Here is a 16700-nt window from a genome sequence, read left to right on the forward strand (position 1 = left end):
GGAATTTTCTTGTGTAAAATTTTTAAACTTCTGAACCATTTCCATTACTGGTTATAGAATTATTCAGGCTCTATATTTCTTCTCAAGTGAGCTTTGGTAGGTTTTTTCTTTAGAAATTCAATTCACTCAGGCTTTCAAATTTATTGATACAGAGTTGTTCACAACATCATTTTATTAGCATCTCAGTATCTGTGGCATCTATAACTTAGTATCTTTTTGTTTGTTTCTAGCGTTGATGGTGATTTATCTTAAAAATTAATTAATTAATTAAAAAATTTGTAGTTGACACACAATGTTACATTAGGTGCCTAACATAGTGATTTGACAAGTTTTTACATTATGCTTTGTTCACAGGTGCAGCTACCATCTATCCTGTTACAATGTTACTACAGTATCACTGTCTTCCTTACACTATGCCTTTTATTCCTGTGACTTCTTCATTCCATAACCGGAAGCCTGTACCTCCTGCTACCTTTCTCCCATGTTGCCCCATCCCCCAGCCTCCTCCCTTCTGGCAACCATCAGTTTGTTCTCTGTAGTTATAGATCTAATTCTGCTTTTTGTTTGTTTATTAATTTGTTTTTGGTTTTATTTTTTTTAGATTCATTCCACTTATTTCTTTTTGGATTTCTGGTCATTTCTACCTAAAATTTGCCAATTTTATGCCTTTCCAAAGAACTAAGTTTTGACTTTGTTGAGTCTTACTATCGTATATAAAAATTTGAATTTAAAAATTTTTTTATAGATTATTTATTTATTTATTTGACAGAGAGAGAGAGACAGCGAGAGAGGGAGCACAAGCAGGGGGAGTGGGAGAGGGAGAAACAAGCTTCCTACCGAGCAGGGAGCCCGACTCAGAGCTCGATCCCAGGACCCTGGGATCATGACCTGAGCCGAAGGCAGATGCCCAACGACTGAGCCACCCAGACGCCCCAAAGTTGAATTTTTGATTCAATTTTCAACCTTTCTTTTTTTATAAAATGAACGTTCAGAGTATAAATTTTCCTCTATCCATTGCTATAGTTGCCACTCATAAGATTTTGTTATGTAGTGTTTTCATTATTGCCCAGTTTTAAATGCATTCCACTTTCATCATGAATTCTTCTTTGGCTCATGTGTTATTTAGAAATATGCTGCCTACTTTCAAAACAAATACAACTATCTTGTTTTATTTAGAAGTGAATATTTGTTCTCTTAATTAACTTGAAGGCAGAAAAATGTGTTCTTTGTGATGTCAGTCATTTGAAATTTTTTGAGATCTGATTTGTGCCTTAGCATGTGATCAGTATTTGTAAATGTTCCATACATACTTAAGAATAATATGCATTCTGAAGTGTTGTAATTGTGTTTATTAAAATAAGCCTGTTAGTTGTGTTAAATGTTTTTATATTCTTAGCTGCTTCATCTATAATTTATTGAAAGATATGTGTTAAAATCTTTAACTAAGACAGGGAGATTATTAAATTCTCCTGTAATTCTTACAATTTTCCTTAATATATACATATATATGTATATATATATATTTAAAGATTTTATTTATTTATTAGAGGGAGAGAGAGAGAGAGAGAGAAAGTGAGTGGGGGAGGGGCAGAGGGAGAGGGAGAAGCAGACTCCCCACTGAGCAGGGAGCCCGATGTGGGGCTTGATCCCAGGACCCTGAGATCATGACCGGAGCAGAAGGTAGATGCTTAACTGACTGAGCAATATATTTTGATAGGAGTATATAATCTAGAATTTTTGTATCTTCCTAGTGAATTTAATTTCTTATCTTGAAATAGTGACTAGATAATTCTTCTAAGAAACATGGGATTCATCAGTTCCCAAAAGTCAGTTACATGACACTGTATCCAGTTTGTGAATCACAGGTTTCTTTCTTTCTCACTGACAGTGACAGGGCAGTATCTAAGGCCTTGATCTTTGATGGGTTTCCACATTTCATGGCTTCAGGGTATTTTGGAAATTCTACTGCTCTGGTAGAGTACAGGTCATGTGACTAGCAATGAAATTGCCTCAGGAGAAATAAAACTATTGTCATTGCTTCCCAATAAGGCCTAATAAATCTTGCATTTTTCCAAATGGTGGGAATCGATGTCTTTTTTGTTGTTGTTGCTATGGGTCTTTAGGGATATCCCATCTGAAGACATTAGAATGGATTAGATATCCTCTTATGGCATCAGGATTTAAAAATATGTATGGGAGGGGCACCTGGGTGGCTCAGTCATTAAGCGTCTGCCTTTGGCTCAGGTCATGATCCCGGGGTCCTGGGATCGAGCCCCACATCGGGCTCCCTGCTCGGCAGGAAGCCTGCTTCTCCCTCTCCCACTCCCCCTGCTTGTGTTCCCTCTCTCGCTGTGTCTTTCTCTGTCAAATAAAAAAAAAATAAAAATAAAAATAAAAAATAAAAATATGTATGGGAGTATTAAAAAAATGAACTGAGTTTCATACTGTCACGCACAACACTTGGAGTCTCTATTTTTTCTGAGATCTTTCTCCTTCAGCAAAGACCTTGTTGTTGCACCTATGTGCATGTGACTCCACTCCCCTGGCAGGTTGTAGGCCCTTGAACCAAACAGGGTCAAGGAAACTTAGAATTGGGATTCAAAAGAATGAGATATTACCTCTTGAGCGGGAAAGACATATAAACATGGGAGTTGAGGCTAATATTTTGGTTCAGCCATCTTCTGCCATGAGTATAGATAGAGCCACCTGCAAAATGGAAAGAAAAGAGAAGCAGAATTTAAAGAGGAACAGGGAAGAACTAGTAAGTGGCTTCCGGGAGAGAGAAGGAGACTTGGATCTTGATAGTTCCTGGTTCCAGTCTCTTTGATTTTCTTGCCCTAAGATTTCTTTAGATACTCCAATATCCTTGCAATAACCTCCCCCCACCCTTTTCCGTTGTAAGCTGCTTTGAGTGGATTTCTGCCCTTGCTGATCTGAAATGTTATTGTGCCCATCAACTGTGGAGCAGTCTTCGGAGCAGTTGGATTGTCTTGGATTCATTCCCAGAACTGTGGTTAGTAGTACCCAAAGCATCTGAAGGGCTTCTTTATAAGGGACAGGCCTTGAATACAGGCTAACAGTTGGGTCTAATGCACTCTGACAACTTGCTATCACCACATTACACTTTTGAGCCCATGCATTCCAAATAAGCATCATAAGGAATTTAGTGCTAAGTAGGTTTATTGAAACTTAAAGAAGCCAAGCATAACTAGCAGAAAACATTTCAGAATGACATGATAACAACCATCAGAACCCATATTTTTTTGCATCGACTAGTCTGATGACTAAGCTCAAAGTGACTTTTTTTTTTTTTTTAATTCTCCATTGTTTCTTCACAGAAGGAAATGTTCAGAATCCAGATTATATCAGCACTGAAGCACTTTTCTGAGGAAAAGAACAGGCTTGCCCCTGGTAAAAAGAAAAGAAGAAACTGTTATCAATATCTTTTCAAGGACTCTTCTTTTTTTTTTTTAGTGTCACACAGCTTCCAAACTAGCTATGTAGTAATTTCAAGATCAATCTGTCTATCTCTATCATCTGTCTAGCTATCCATCTAGATTTAATCAATCAATTCAGAGATCTGGAAAGTTGCTGTTATATTAAGGTAGGTGGATACTTTGTTTTTGTGCAAGTTATTCTTTGAAGGTGCAGAAATTAAGTGACTGAGCTGTAAAAAGTCAATAAATTCTATTGGCATTCTCTTTTCCCTTAGCAATTCATGCATTCCTCTAAATATATCTTGCAGTAATTCCAGATCCACTCTCGAAAGGCAGTATTTCCCAATGGTGAAGAGCACAGAATCCAAAGCCAGAATGCTTGGGACTGACCCAGACAAGAGACTTGTGACCTCTCCATGTGCCTCAGTTTCCTCATCCAGAAAGAGAGAATAACAATAATTTATCATGTAAGACTGCCGGCAGGAGCTACTAATTTAACACACTTAAAGCACAAAGCGAGTGCTGAGTGATCGGTGTCTTCTGTGGACATGCCCAAGAATAGTCTGACAATTCCAGCAGCAATAACTTGGAGTGCACCATTGAAAGGTTACTCACCTTCAATCTCCTCAGCCATGTATGTTGGAATTCCCCTGCACAAGCTAGCAATGGGTTTTCCTAACTTGCTCAGGTCCTTCACTTCTTCAGGGTTGATTGAGTACATCAGGCCCTTGGGAGGTGGTCCTCCTGGTCCATTACCCTGAAGCTGAGTGTGGAAATGAAGAGAGAGAATGAGTGCCCAGTCCAGTGGTTTGTTGAATGAGGACTGGGTACCAGGCCAGCAGGGGCTATTGCTTGGCTACAGTTTTTTTTTTCATAATCAGCCTCAACCCTGTATATCTTGGAATTTCTGTGTCCCAAAAGATTTAGCTGATGTGAAACCTCAGCTTCTCATAAAAGCAAAAGTCTGAGGCTAAATTTATTCTGAAGCTTGGACCTCATTTGGTCACTTTGTATTTCTTGGATCGAGCTATATAGAAATCAGTTTCTGAGAATGGAGTTGATTTTCTCTACCTGGTCAATGAAAGGTGCCTATTTATCAGTTATAAACATATGAACTCAAGCAAACATTTTAAAGAGCAATGGGTCTTCTCTCCCCACCCAACTAGGGTTGCCAGGTAAAACACAGGACACTCAGTTATATTTGAATTTTAGGTAAACAGATCATTTTTTGGCATAAGGGTGTCCTAAATATTGCATAGGACATACTTAAGCTAAAAAACTATCCATCGTTTATCTGAAACTCCAACTTAACTGGGTATCCTCTATTTTTGTTTCTAAATCTTATAACCACAACCCGACTCTTGTGGGCAAATGCACTTGGAGAAGTGGAGACAGCTCCCATGGGCTTGAGCAGATCTCTGCTCCTCTAACAGGAAAGGCAGGTGGGATCCACAGCACTCAGTGTGGTAGCAGCTCCCTCTTCTCAGGCAATTACCAGCTCCTCTTCCCTTTTTGTGCTGCACGTTACAACGTACTGTGGTCAAGAGGAAATGACTGTGATCTCATTATTTACTGGCACTCATAAGACCTCCCTTGAGCCAAATTAAAAAGACTTTTTTTTTTTTTAAAGACTTTTATTTATACCTTCTTTTCCTTGACCAGTGCATCAAGAGTTTGAAGAGAGGGCATGACGTCCTTGTTCATTCTGTGCACAACGCATTTCTTCTTGCCAAAGAGTCTGGTTGCAGCAAAGTTCTGGTAAAGAAGACAGTAGATAGTAGGAAGTAGGTTCCCTAAGGAGCTTTTCTTACCTAAAATCAGTTTGACCAGCAGAGGGAAATGGAACTCCAAGATTATGATGAACTCACATCAGAGCACGGGATCCAGCCCTGTTTTGCAATCGTATCTGTTGCTAACATTTGTAAGGATGGAATACAAACTTCTTGAGGGCAGAGACCTAGAGTCTAACTCGTTGCTCTATCTTCAGGTTCTAGCGTGGAGTCACTCCACACGTGTGTTTTGCTGAAATAAACTTTAAATTGCTATCACATTTTACTCTCATTTGATCTTCGCAACATTTCAAGGAGACAGGTCAGACAGGGATTGGTTTTCTAATGGACCACACGATAAAACTGAAATGATAAAGAGTTGCCTTTTTCAAAGTGCAAAGTTCGTTAAATAAAAAGCTAGTAATTGCAGAGCAGAGCCAACTGTTGTTTTGGTTTGGTTTTGGATTTTTGCTTCTCTTACCAATTAGTATTGTCATTTACATTTACCTTTTTTTTTTTTTTTTGAGCTACAGGTGAAATGTCCATTTCTGTCTTTTTAGAAGGAAATTGAAGATGGACTGAGATAGGCAACAGTGATATTGTGCAGGTCTCCCCTCATTACAGAGAGTATCTTCAGGGAAGGCAGAAGGATGTTCATATTTGTCTAACAGCCCCACAATCACTTGGACATAGTGGATCCTAATTACTATTCATGGGTTTGAATTTTAACTCATTGTGGGAAACATTAATAGGGGTTATATCTACTGGGTTACCAAAATAGGCACTTGGACTTACAAGTCTATGCTTATGTACAGTTAGAAATTACTTTATTTTATTTTATTTTTAAATTTTTTTTTAAGATCTTATTTATTTATTTGACATAGAGAGAGAGAGAGACACACAGCGAGAGAGGGAACACAAGCAGGGGGAGTGGGAGAGGGAGAAGCAGGCTTCCTGCTGAGCAGGGAGCCCGATGTGGGGCTCGATCCCAGGACCCCGGGATCATGACCTGAGCCGAAGGCAGACGCTTAACGACTGAGCCACCCAGGGGCCCAGAAATTACTTTATTTTTAACTCTTTTATGGTTAGCAGACATTTTTGTTGTTGTTAAAAAAGAAACATCCTATTTGTAAAGAATGGAAATGGTATGTTGGCTACCTACAGTATTATAGTCCCAGAGGGTATTCCAGGAGTCCCATCCATTGTTATTGTCCACATTTGCCACATTATGCTCATTGTTGACACTCACTGACTGCTGCCCAGTTATACCACTGTTGCTGTTACCGCCAATGCTGATATCCTGAAATTGATAAGAAATTGACAGTGATCTAATACCACATTTCTTTGCAAATGCATTTTAAGATTTTTATTTATTTATTTGAGAGAGAAAGAATGAGACAGAGAGAGCATGAGAGGGGGGAGGGTCAGAGGGAGAAGCAGACTCCCTGCCGAGCAGGGAGCCCGATGCGGGACTCGATGCGGGACTCGATCCCAGGACTCCAGGATCATGACCTGAGCCGAAGGCAGTCGCTCAACCAACTGAGCCACCCAGGCACCCTGCAAATGCATTTTAGTAATGCACTTTAAAAAGTTTAATACTGGGGCGCCTGGGTGGCTCAGTCGTTAAGCATCTGCCTTCCACTTAGGTTATGGTCCCGGGGTCCTGGGATCGAGCCCCACGTCGGGCTCCCTGCTTCGTGGGAGGCCTGCTTCTCCCTCTCCCTCTGCCTCTCCTCACTCTGCTCATGATCTCTCTCTTAGGGTCTCTCTGTCTTTCTCTCTGTCTGTCTCTCAAATAAATAATTAAAATCTTTAAAAACTTTTATAAAAAAAATAAAAAGTTTAATACTTACAGTGAAAGCAAGGGCTGGGGTCAGAAAGACTCCAAGAAGTCCAGCGAAGACAATCTAAAAATCATAGGTAACATTGGTCTACTATCACATGACAAAACAGTGTCCTCTTCTTTCTCTACCCAAGCTTATAAAAAATACTAATTTTACCACTCTGTTGAGTGGTCTGTCTTTTCTTCTTTGACCTTTGATTTCTTTTCAACCATAGAAAGTTTTCATGATAGTGTAAGATTGTAGGTTAATTACTTGTAGTAATCATGTTATTGTGGTATATAGTTTTAGAATTATTAATGTAGCCCTTATGAAATAACTATGCAGTATCAGTATATTGAAGAACACATTTGAAAATGAATAGCATACACGATATGAAAATGCATATAGGTTCTGAGAATTATGTCCGAAAATGATTTAATTTTCTTATTTGATCTGGGTTGCTTTCCTTCCTTCATAGACCTCCTAATAAAAAAAAGTACTCTTTTGGGGCACCTGGGTGGCTCAGTAAGTTAAGCATCTGCCTTTGGCTCAGGTCATGATCCCAGGGTCCTGGGATCGAGCCCCGCATCGGGCTCCCTGCTCAGCGGGGAGCCTGCTTCTCCCTCTCCCTCTACTGTTCTGCCTGCTTGTGCTCTCTTACTCTGTCAAATAAATAAATAAAATCCTTTTAAAAAAAAAGTACTCTTTTTATCTAAAAGAAAAATTTTTTTTAAGCAATGGATTAGTAAGCAAGCTGGCAGCTGTGCTGAGATCCTGAGGGTGAAGAGGTCTGGCTGTCGAGGGTGGTTGGCAGAAAGGATGTCTGCCACTGTCCCAGGGTACCTGGGTTAGTCATTTGTCACTGGGTACATAACATTAGTTATCAGAACACAGAGCTTTATGTAGGTGCCCGATTCCGAGTACCTATTCTCACTTCCTTGGCCTGGAAATGAGACAAACTGGTCTGAGATCCGCCCTGGTGATTCAAGGTAATTCTTTTATTTGCTTTATTTTTCTCCTGATAGTTTAAGAAGGAGGTAAAAATTAGTCTCCTAAATAGTGAGAGGTGGGGGAAATTTTAGAGCTCTACTAGTAAGTATAGTGCAGTCCTTTCACATATGAGGAAATTGAGCTTCGGATGTTAAGTAACGTGGCCAAGGTTGTATTGGCTAAAATGATACCCCTTGTTCTCGGCAGAACTACGAGAGAAACCACATCCGACCTGGGCTCGGAGCTCCTTTTTTTTTTTGAACTGTGGTGTTACTAGAACTTATTTCTAGATAATCATTTTACATTTGCAACTCCGCTCTGAAGCAGAGGCTGCTATAATATAGTGTTTAGTATGTTAACGCATGAAAATATTTATTGGATGTCTAGCCCCTCTGCATCTTGTTATAAGGGACACCCAGTACCATCAGTTACTTTGGTGGAATTTTGTGGTCTACCTACCACACTCTCAGCCTTTTATCTGGAGCCACAGGGGAGATGGTGCACTAGCTTCACGCTTCAGGTGTTTTCATGGATAAATGACTAAGGTCAGGGTTCAAGCAAGCCATTCTTACATGGAGATCCATTTCACAGCAGAGAATGAGACAGTAAGTCTCTCACCCATCTCATTTGATGATCAGCTTTTCATCTTTCCTGAGCATGCTCAGGAGTTTTGGTCAGAAGGGGAACTCAAGAATGTGGAGAAAGATCAGGCTTTTTCTAGGGCTTAGGGACTCCCTGCTTTGTGACCAGCCCTGAATCAGGAGGACTGGAAGGTAATTTTATTAAGACAGCAAGGGATCCAGTGTTCAGACAGCTGTCTGCTCCCAGTATAACTATCATTCTCCACAGAGATGCTTGTAATTGCCACGATTCAATGACACAAAAGGAGATTTTTTTAAAACAAATTTTCCATCATGGTGAGATTGTCATAAGAAGCAGCCCCCGCCTTAGCTCAAAATGTTAACAGTCTCTAATGAGAAGATAATAAATTCAAAAGGAAAAATCTACTCACTGTGAGTTTCATCTTGGCTTCACCAAAGCAAAGGAGTAGAGAAGGCAGGCATGAACTCAGACAAGAACACTTCTCATATTTGTACTTACCCAGCTTTACTCAAACTAGGCGTGACTAGGTTGGGCCAAAGATTTATCTTTCTCCATTTTCCATATCTGTACCACGATCCAGCATACCAGGAAGCCTTTGGGAATATCGACCTGTTTGTCAAGGCACTTTGACATGGAGCCAAGCTGACTTTCTGTTGAAGATATCACAACAAACTCAGTATGGTTTATGATAACTTCTGGTCCAACGGCAGCTGTGGGTGTGGGTATTTTACGTATTGGTGATCACTCGGAGTCAGAAGAAGAATAATCCCTCAAGTCAAACAAGACCGTAGATGAGAAACTCTGGGCACCCTGGGCCTTGCAGATAGCAGCTCCGGTAAGGATGTGGGAATGGTTTCCTCTTCGTACTTTTCTCTGAACCCATCTTGATGGTTTAGCTTAGGCAAAATAGGTTCTATTCCCAACACCCTGCACACCTGCCTCCTTTTCTGCACTCTTGAGCTCTCTCAGTGGTATCATGTACCATACATAGTACACAGAGAGTACCATGCATGCAGCCAGAAAACCTGGGGGCTGTCTTCAGCAATGTCTTCTCGCCACCACATCAGGGCACTTTCTAAACCTTGTCATTTTGTCTCAGAAGGGCCTCTCAACTCTGGTCTTGCCCACAGCTTCTTTTACCAGAACTTTTATAATAGTCGTGTGATAGATCACTCTGGTCACCAGTCTCTCATATTCCAGCACATTTTTCCTAAGGTGATCTTTCTCAAGTACATCTATAAATAAACATGACTCTACTATGCATAGAAATGTTCACTGACAGCTTGCAGGATGAACTTTAAACTCATTGGAATGGCACAGAGGGTCCTTTATAATAAGGTTTCCAAAGCCTCCCCCTCTGTATCACTCCATGCTATACTCCTATGTTCCAGCCACACCAGAGTTCCCGCTGGAATATTCATGATGTTTCATGCCTCTGTGCCTTTGCACATGCTGTTGTCCCACCTGGGCGTGGTACCCTCCGCTTTTCTCTAATAAGTGAACTACTATTCATTTGTCAAGGCCCAGCTTAAATACCACCCCTTCCAACACACCTTTTCTACCTCTCAGGGGGAACTTTCTTTTTTTTCCTGGAGCTATAAAAGCAATCTCTCCTTTCTTTCACTTCTAGATAACTTAATTTTCAGAAATTATGTCAAAATAATAAAAAATTATTTTCAGCAGAAGCAGAGAGTAGAAACTGTCACTTGGTCTAACAAGTAAATGCTCAAAACAGTCTTGGAGTTGAATTAAAGTTTTAATTTTTTTCTACTTTCTCCTATACATTGAACCTACTAAAGCAAATTGCCAAAGAGGAAAACTGTATTTCATTTATCACTGATTCATAAACGTCCTCTTTGGAAGCCTTTCTGAGCTCATGATTGTCCTTTTATGTGTGGATTGGAACTTAGGAGGGGGTTATGTAGTTAAAAAGCTTGATTCACTAGAAACACCTCTTTGAAAAGGTAAGTGGATTAGTATAGCTGTGACAAGATTTTGTTCATGTTTTTAATGTGTCCACTAATTTCTTGCAAACTTACTCTTTAGCTGCAAAAGATCAATAAGCCTGGGGAGCGGGGGGAAGACATGTGAAGAGGGCTTCATCTGCTTTAAGAACTGTCACATCACTGCAAAGTCAAAGAAGGAACAGCATGGTGCTTTTAGACCCAGCCATGGGTAGTCACTTTTGTATATGGGTACAGTCTAGCACATTTTTGCATGTCATACCTTATCAAAGATTCAAAGTTGACATTTTTCCCAGTGGGCCTATGAAATGCTGGTGTGGAGGATATTCCAGGAAATAGATTGTAAAATAGATAGTTGATAGATAGATGGATAGATAGACAGATAGATAGAGAGATAGAGTTCAGAGTCCAATAATGCCCCTCTTAAAGACTGACAATTTACATTCACATGTCCAGTGTGCTAAGAAAATCTGTAGGGGAGAAATCTATGTCATGTTGTTTCATCCAGATTCCCCTAAATTTAATTGACCGTAGAACCTGGTTGTTTTTCTTTTCTACTGATTTACTTTTCCTAATGCCTATTAACATCCCTGGGGGGGGGTGCCTTCCTCAGGGAGACTAACAATTGTGCTGCTTCTGAGGATACATCCTGGATGTGAAAATCCATTTGGGGAGCTACTGCTTGGAACTAGGGGCCAGGAGACCTAGATTCTGTCCTGCTTCCTTCTTTATATGAGTCTCTTACCCTCTAGGCCTTAGATTTCCTATAAAAGAGAAGAAATCCCTCCTTTATACAATATTATTTCAGTAGCTCCAAGAATCAGAAGAACTTTTTCCTCTGTACTTTGTGTGGTATTTATGAATGTGCCAGAGTTGGTGGAGGGCAAGGCGATCAACCCTAACCTCAACCCTTGTCTCATCTAAGGCCAAAAGTCCTAAGGAAGTGTGAGCGAGTCTCTTGTTCCCTCCCACCAATGTTTTCTGTTTCTTATCCTCCCATGGGAGAAAGAACACGTCACATTTTTTGTCACCTCCATAGAACCTAGAATATACTAGCACACACATCATGCTCAATATACCCATTTTAAAAATAAGAATTGTGGGGCGCTGGGGTGGCTCAGTGGCTTGAGCATCTGACTCTTGGTTTTGGCTCAGGTCATGATCTCAGGCTCTTGAGATTGAGCCCCAGGTCGGTCTCCATGCTCAGCAGGGAGTTTGCTGGAGATTCTCTCCCTCTGCCCACCGCGCCGCCCCCCCCCCCACAAGCATGCTCTCTGTCTCTCTCAAAATAAATAAATAAATCTTTAAAAAAATTAGAATTGCATAAAGGAGATGCTCAAGCTAGAAGAATAAAAAAAAAATGCATTAGGTTTCCTCATTCTGATTTTTGGGGCCAGCTGGAGAGGCGCTGGCTTGCCTTGGTCATGGTCACATACCAAGGGAGTCCCAGGAGATGGTGTGGCCCAGTGCCCTAGGATTAGCGTGGGGCAAACCAGCCCGTGAATAAATAGGGCCTGCCCTGATTGCAGAACTGGATGCTGAGCCACGCCAAGAGGCAAGCCCTCTTCATCATTTTATCTCACAGCTCACACACCCAAGGCCTCACTTTACCCCACACCCTGTCGTGTCGAGCTGGGTGGGAACTCCTTTGTGCGGAACAAACAGGGAATGCAGTTCTGCCTGTGATACGCTCATCCCATAAATCTGGAGGGCCTTTTGGAGGTTCCCCACAGACAGACTTTTGTTTTCCTTCTTTTTCTCTGAGTAGAAGAGAATGTTTACTTACAGGACCTTTCTCCTCATTAAATGTCCTCCTTCAAGATTCCCTCTCCTGTGTAGATGTGTTAATGGGCGGACCTCGACGTCATTAACTTCCAGGAAGCCCTTGGTAATCTTGTTTTTCCCTTAAACCATTCCCCCTTTTTCCGATATTTAGGGTTCAACTGGCCTTCAGCCTGTTCGACGTCCACCATAATTGAGTGCCTTGAGTGTGGAAGCCCCTCCATGCAGAAATTTCTTCCTAATTTCTCGGCCTTTACTGTTGTTTTCTGAGCACCCTATGTACCCACTGGACATTCCTTGTGACAGTCCCAAGTCTGGTGGTTGATTGAGGAGTCTGAAGACATTGGGTCACTCCGGGGGGGTCAGAAACTCCTGCCCGCTCTCACCGTCTCAGGGTAGCGGCCTGCAGCTCGGACCCTAGTTTCTGTCCCGTGGCTACAGCAATGGGGGCTGTGGCAGGGCTGTCCTGGTGTCAAATCTTCCATATGCACTTGTGGCCAGGAACGCCACGTCCAAACAAACAGCAACAGGGCCACGTAAAATAACACATTCATGATCATTGCTAGAAAGCTTCCAATTCCAGAAAATCCATGCTTATTACATAGTTGCTTTTGTATAGGAAAGAAATTCGTTTCAAATTACAACAAAGCGGAGGAAGCTCTTTTCCTGGGGCATCATAGAGCCCTTCCTTTTTGTTGTTTCCAAGAGACCCTTGCTCTCCAAAATCTATATAACTCTGCCTTTCTGTTGCTGCTTGCATGTCTGTCCAGTTGCATTTGCCAAACATTTTGGATCCCCTTAGAGGCCATCAGTGATACGTTATGCCTCAGATCTGTCATTAACCTTGAGCGTTAGAGGGTTGTGAACAGGCTTTGGAAAAATCTTGCTCAAAGAAGGTCTCCAGAGTGATGACATCATTTGTGTAAAATATATGAAAGTAGAGATAAAGAGAATTTTGGAAAATAACTTCATTTTTTGTCATCATGAAGGACAATCGGACCTGGTTAAGTACTTCCATCCTACAAAGGAGCTGGAGAAAATATGACCACATGAGGAATAGAAATCGCCAAGTGAAGTAACATGTTGCTTTTATAATTCTCTTGTAGATGACTCGGAAATTAGAACAATTATTTCGTGTTCAGTGTTCACACCGGAGCATTTCAGAGAAAGTGGTGTAAAAACACCCACGCAGAAGGTGTGTTCCTTCCCCCACAGCAGTGAGGCGTCGGGAGGGCTGAACTCAACCCTAGAAGCTGCAAATCCAATCCCACACGGGGAGGACCACCAAGCAGTAGCTGCGGGGCCGCACCTGGGGCCCAGGTCTTGAGAGGACCCAGCGCCCCCACACTGAACTGCGTCCACAGCTTTGCTGGCAGGAGCAGAAGGCCAAAGTCAAGGACTGGCCCTAAGGCCACAGAACCATAAAGCGGGGTTTTGTGAATCCTTGAGTTTTCTGCAGGGTGACTTATCTGAACTGGTTTCCTTTTTACATCTCAGGTAGAAAATATACACACATGTGTCATCTTTCCACTCCTGGAGAAACACGTCCTCAGATGAAGATATTGGATATTCAGAGGTGCCTCAGGGAATTCTGAATTTTCATGTTTATTCCATTATATACTCTTTTCCTATCCACACCCCAGCCTCCAGTTCCTGGAAATGCTTAATAAAACGTATCCACTGGGGCTTACTCTGGAGTGTACTTTTTCTTCTGAGGGTTTAAAGAAAGAACCAACTCCCCTCATCCAGGCCAGGAAAGTTTTTTCATTTGCTACTCAACAGAGGGTCACCAGGCCTACCATCCTTTCTCGTATTTCTCATATTCTCATATTTTCTCATATTGAAAAATAATCAATTACCAGCAAGACGCCAGGCTTAGGCATAACTTAGGCAAGGCCCCATTTAGGCACAAAGCCCACAGAAGATTCAAAGTTGCCAAACCACCAGTGCTCATACTCCAAGATCCTGTAATCTATATGAGAGACAGGACTGGCTTCACGGACATGGGACCAGTGGAGTCACACGGGGCTCACACTCAGAGTCCCACACTTGAGTTGAATGCTTTGCAGTTGCCATCTTGAAATTTGTAATAATTTTATTTTTGGATTTGTGTTTTTGTGAGTAAATCCACTGGGACAATGGAGGATGCACTGCGGGCCTGGAGCCTTGGCGCATGGGTTGTCCTACTTCCTGCCTCTCCCACCTCTGATTCCCATCTTCCTCCATTAGGTAGATGTCTTTTTTCTCAAATTTCAATACCCGCTTATTGGTTTGCTATTTCTTTTTGGTTTGTATGGGAAAATCTGCCCAATACTAAGATAATGAGCCTAAACCAAACATAAAAACCTTCCCTTAGCTCTACCTTCCTCATACAGAAAGCTTTTATCTCCCCTTCCCTTTACATCTCTCTCTTTTTAAAAAATTTTATTTATTTATTTGTCAGGTGAGGGGGAGAGCAGGAGGAGTGGCAGGCAGAGGGAGAAGGAGAAGCAGGCTCCCCGCTGAGCAGGGAGCCTGATGCGGGGCTCCATCCCAGGACCCTGAGATCATGACCTGAGCCAAAAGCAGATGCTTACCCAACTGAACCATGCAGATACCCCGCCCTTTATAACTCTTAAAAGAATCATGTAGATTTTCTGATTCCATTTCCTCACCTCCCCGTCAAAGCTGGATCCCCTGCAATCTGGCCTCAGGTCCGAGGGATAATCGGTAGTGCTGGGACTCAGAGTGAGCAGGGCAAGGAGCCCAACCCTGAACACTTGGATGTGCTGCTATCTGTTCAGTACTCATGTGATTTGACCTCTTCGTACTTTTTGACCCTGAGAATCTCTTCTTTTTTGAAATTCTCCTCTCCCTTAATGGTGTGAGCCAAGCTACTCATGCTGTTTGACAAGGTCCAAGTATGGGGGATGATCCTGAAAACAGGAGACTCCACAGCTGGCTCCTGCTATTCTCTTTCATTTTGTTTATGGCAATCTTTATAATTGTGGGAATATTTCTGGGGTTTCATGATAAAGTGACTACTCAGTTACGCCTATCTAAGCAATCATAATGAAACTAATTCCACGAAGAATTAGTTTCTATAGAACAAAATAACAAGACGGTCACGCTCTGTCTAGCACTTTTCTCTTTGCATACTGTTTTTTAGTTTTAGCGAAAGTCAATAAGCGGAAATCAATAAAGGTCATGTTAATCATTACAAAGGAAAAATGAAAGAAGGCTGTGTCTGTAATCCAAAAAATGATCTAAGATTATCTCAATCAATTGTGAAAAAACATAATCACATGTTATGAAAGTATGAAAAAACAAAAATATCCTAACATATAAATAAAGTTCCTCCGAGACTGTCAGGAGGAGATGCTTGCAACCCGATCCTGTGTCTGTGTCTCCTCATTCGCCGACGCCGCCCTTTCCTACGAGAAACCCACCCCGGCTGGAGCTTAACATCTTAACACCTTAACATCTATTAACACCCCTTTCTCCCATTTGCTCTTCAAGTGCTCCTTCCACCACCCAAACAATGGCTTGCCTCTCTTCTTCCATCTGTCCCTTTAATGTCGGTGTTGGATTCTACCTTGACCCTCCTCTTTGATCATCCCTCTTGTTTTCCCTGGAAGCTCCTCCATTCCGAACACATGAGCCACCTCTATGTGATGGAAGAACAGACCAAACCCCACCAAGCTTCAGATGTTAGTTTACAAATGTGTGTATTAGATGACTCCAAACCAAAACATCTTCATTAGTCCCCCAACGTGCTGTGTTTCTATAACTTATATGTAGTTTAATGGCATTTTTAAAATTAGGCAATCAAGACAGGCACCTCAGCTGTCCTCAACTCCACTTCCTCACCCCTTTCCCATCCTTACACAATTGTCACCGCAGCCTGTAAATGTTACCTTTTCAGTGTTTCTTTTTAAAAATAAACTAAACTTCCCTCCCTGCCCCCGATCATAAAAGTAACTCATAGGAAATTGTAGAGAATATAGAAAATTATAAAAGAAAATAATTGACATATCAGTTTACTATGCAGAAATAATTACTGTTAACCTCTTACCATATTTCCTTTTTACTTCTTTTGAGCCTCCTTTTGATCTGTGTGTTACGTAGAAGTGTATCATTTTGTCTTCAAATATTTGGGCATTTTCCAGTTACCTTTTTGTATTGATTTCTACTTTAATTCCATTGTGTAGACTACCACTACTTTGTATGATTCTATTCTTTTATATTGTTAAGGTGTGTTTTATGGTCCAGAATCTGGTCTTTCCCAGTGAATGTTTCCTATGAGCTTAGGAAGAACATGTATACCGATGTTGCAGAATGAAATATTCTATG

At 41.4% G+C, this 16700-nt stretch overlaps 1 protein-coding gene across 1 annotated transcript; it reads right to left on the reverse strand.

Moving 5' to 3' along the window:
- Positions 1 to 3313: 3313 nt before the first annotated feature.
- Positions 3314 to 15994, reverse strand: GKN1 (gastrokine 1). Its single transcript, XM_045883767.2, has 8 exons — positions 15943 to 15994; positions 9208 to 9272; positions 9032 to 9100; positions 7060 to 7113; positions 6369 to 6506; positions 5082 to 5192; positions 4053 to 4200; positions 3314 to 3408 (listed from the first exon to the last, which is right to left on the reverse strand). Exons 1-8 carry the CDS (start codon positions 15992 to 15994, stop codon positions 3314 to 3316), a joined length of 732 nt encoding a protein of 243 aa, XP_045739723.2.
- Positions 15995 to 16700: the final 706 nt, after the last annotated feature.

Source organism: Mirounga angustirostris, unplaced genomic scaffold, assembly GCF_029215605.1.
Source record: "Mirounga angustirostris isolate CCGP_5_RB_7025 unplaced genomic scaffold, mMirAng1.0.hap1 SCAF_10, whole genome shotgun sequence".
In the NCBI taxonomy this organism is placed as follows: domain Eukaryota; kingdom Metazoa; phylum Chordata; class Mammalia; order Carnivora; family Phocidae; genus Mirounga; species Mirounga angustirostris.

Bases quoted from the DNA above. Each gene is read 5' to 3' on its own strand.
- GKN1 (XM_045883767.2), bottom strand. From the start codon at position 15,994: ATGGAGGAGCTTCCAGGGAAAACAAGAGGGATGATCAAAGAGGAGGGT. The intron at 9,273-15,942 runs GTAGAATCCAAC...TATCTTCAACAG, and splicing joins GATCAAAGAGGAGGGTCAAG to AAAGTCAGCTTGGCTCCATG. The intron at 5,193-6,368 runs GTAGGTAGCCAA...CTTCTTTACCAG, and splicing joins CCCTCTGGGACTATAATACT to AACTTTGCTGCAACCAGACT.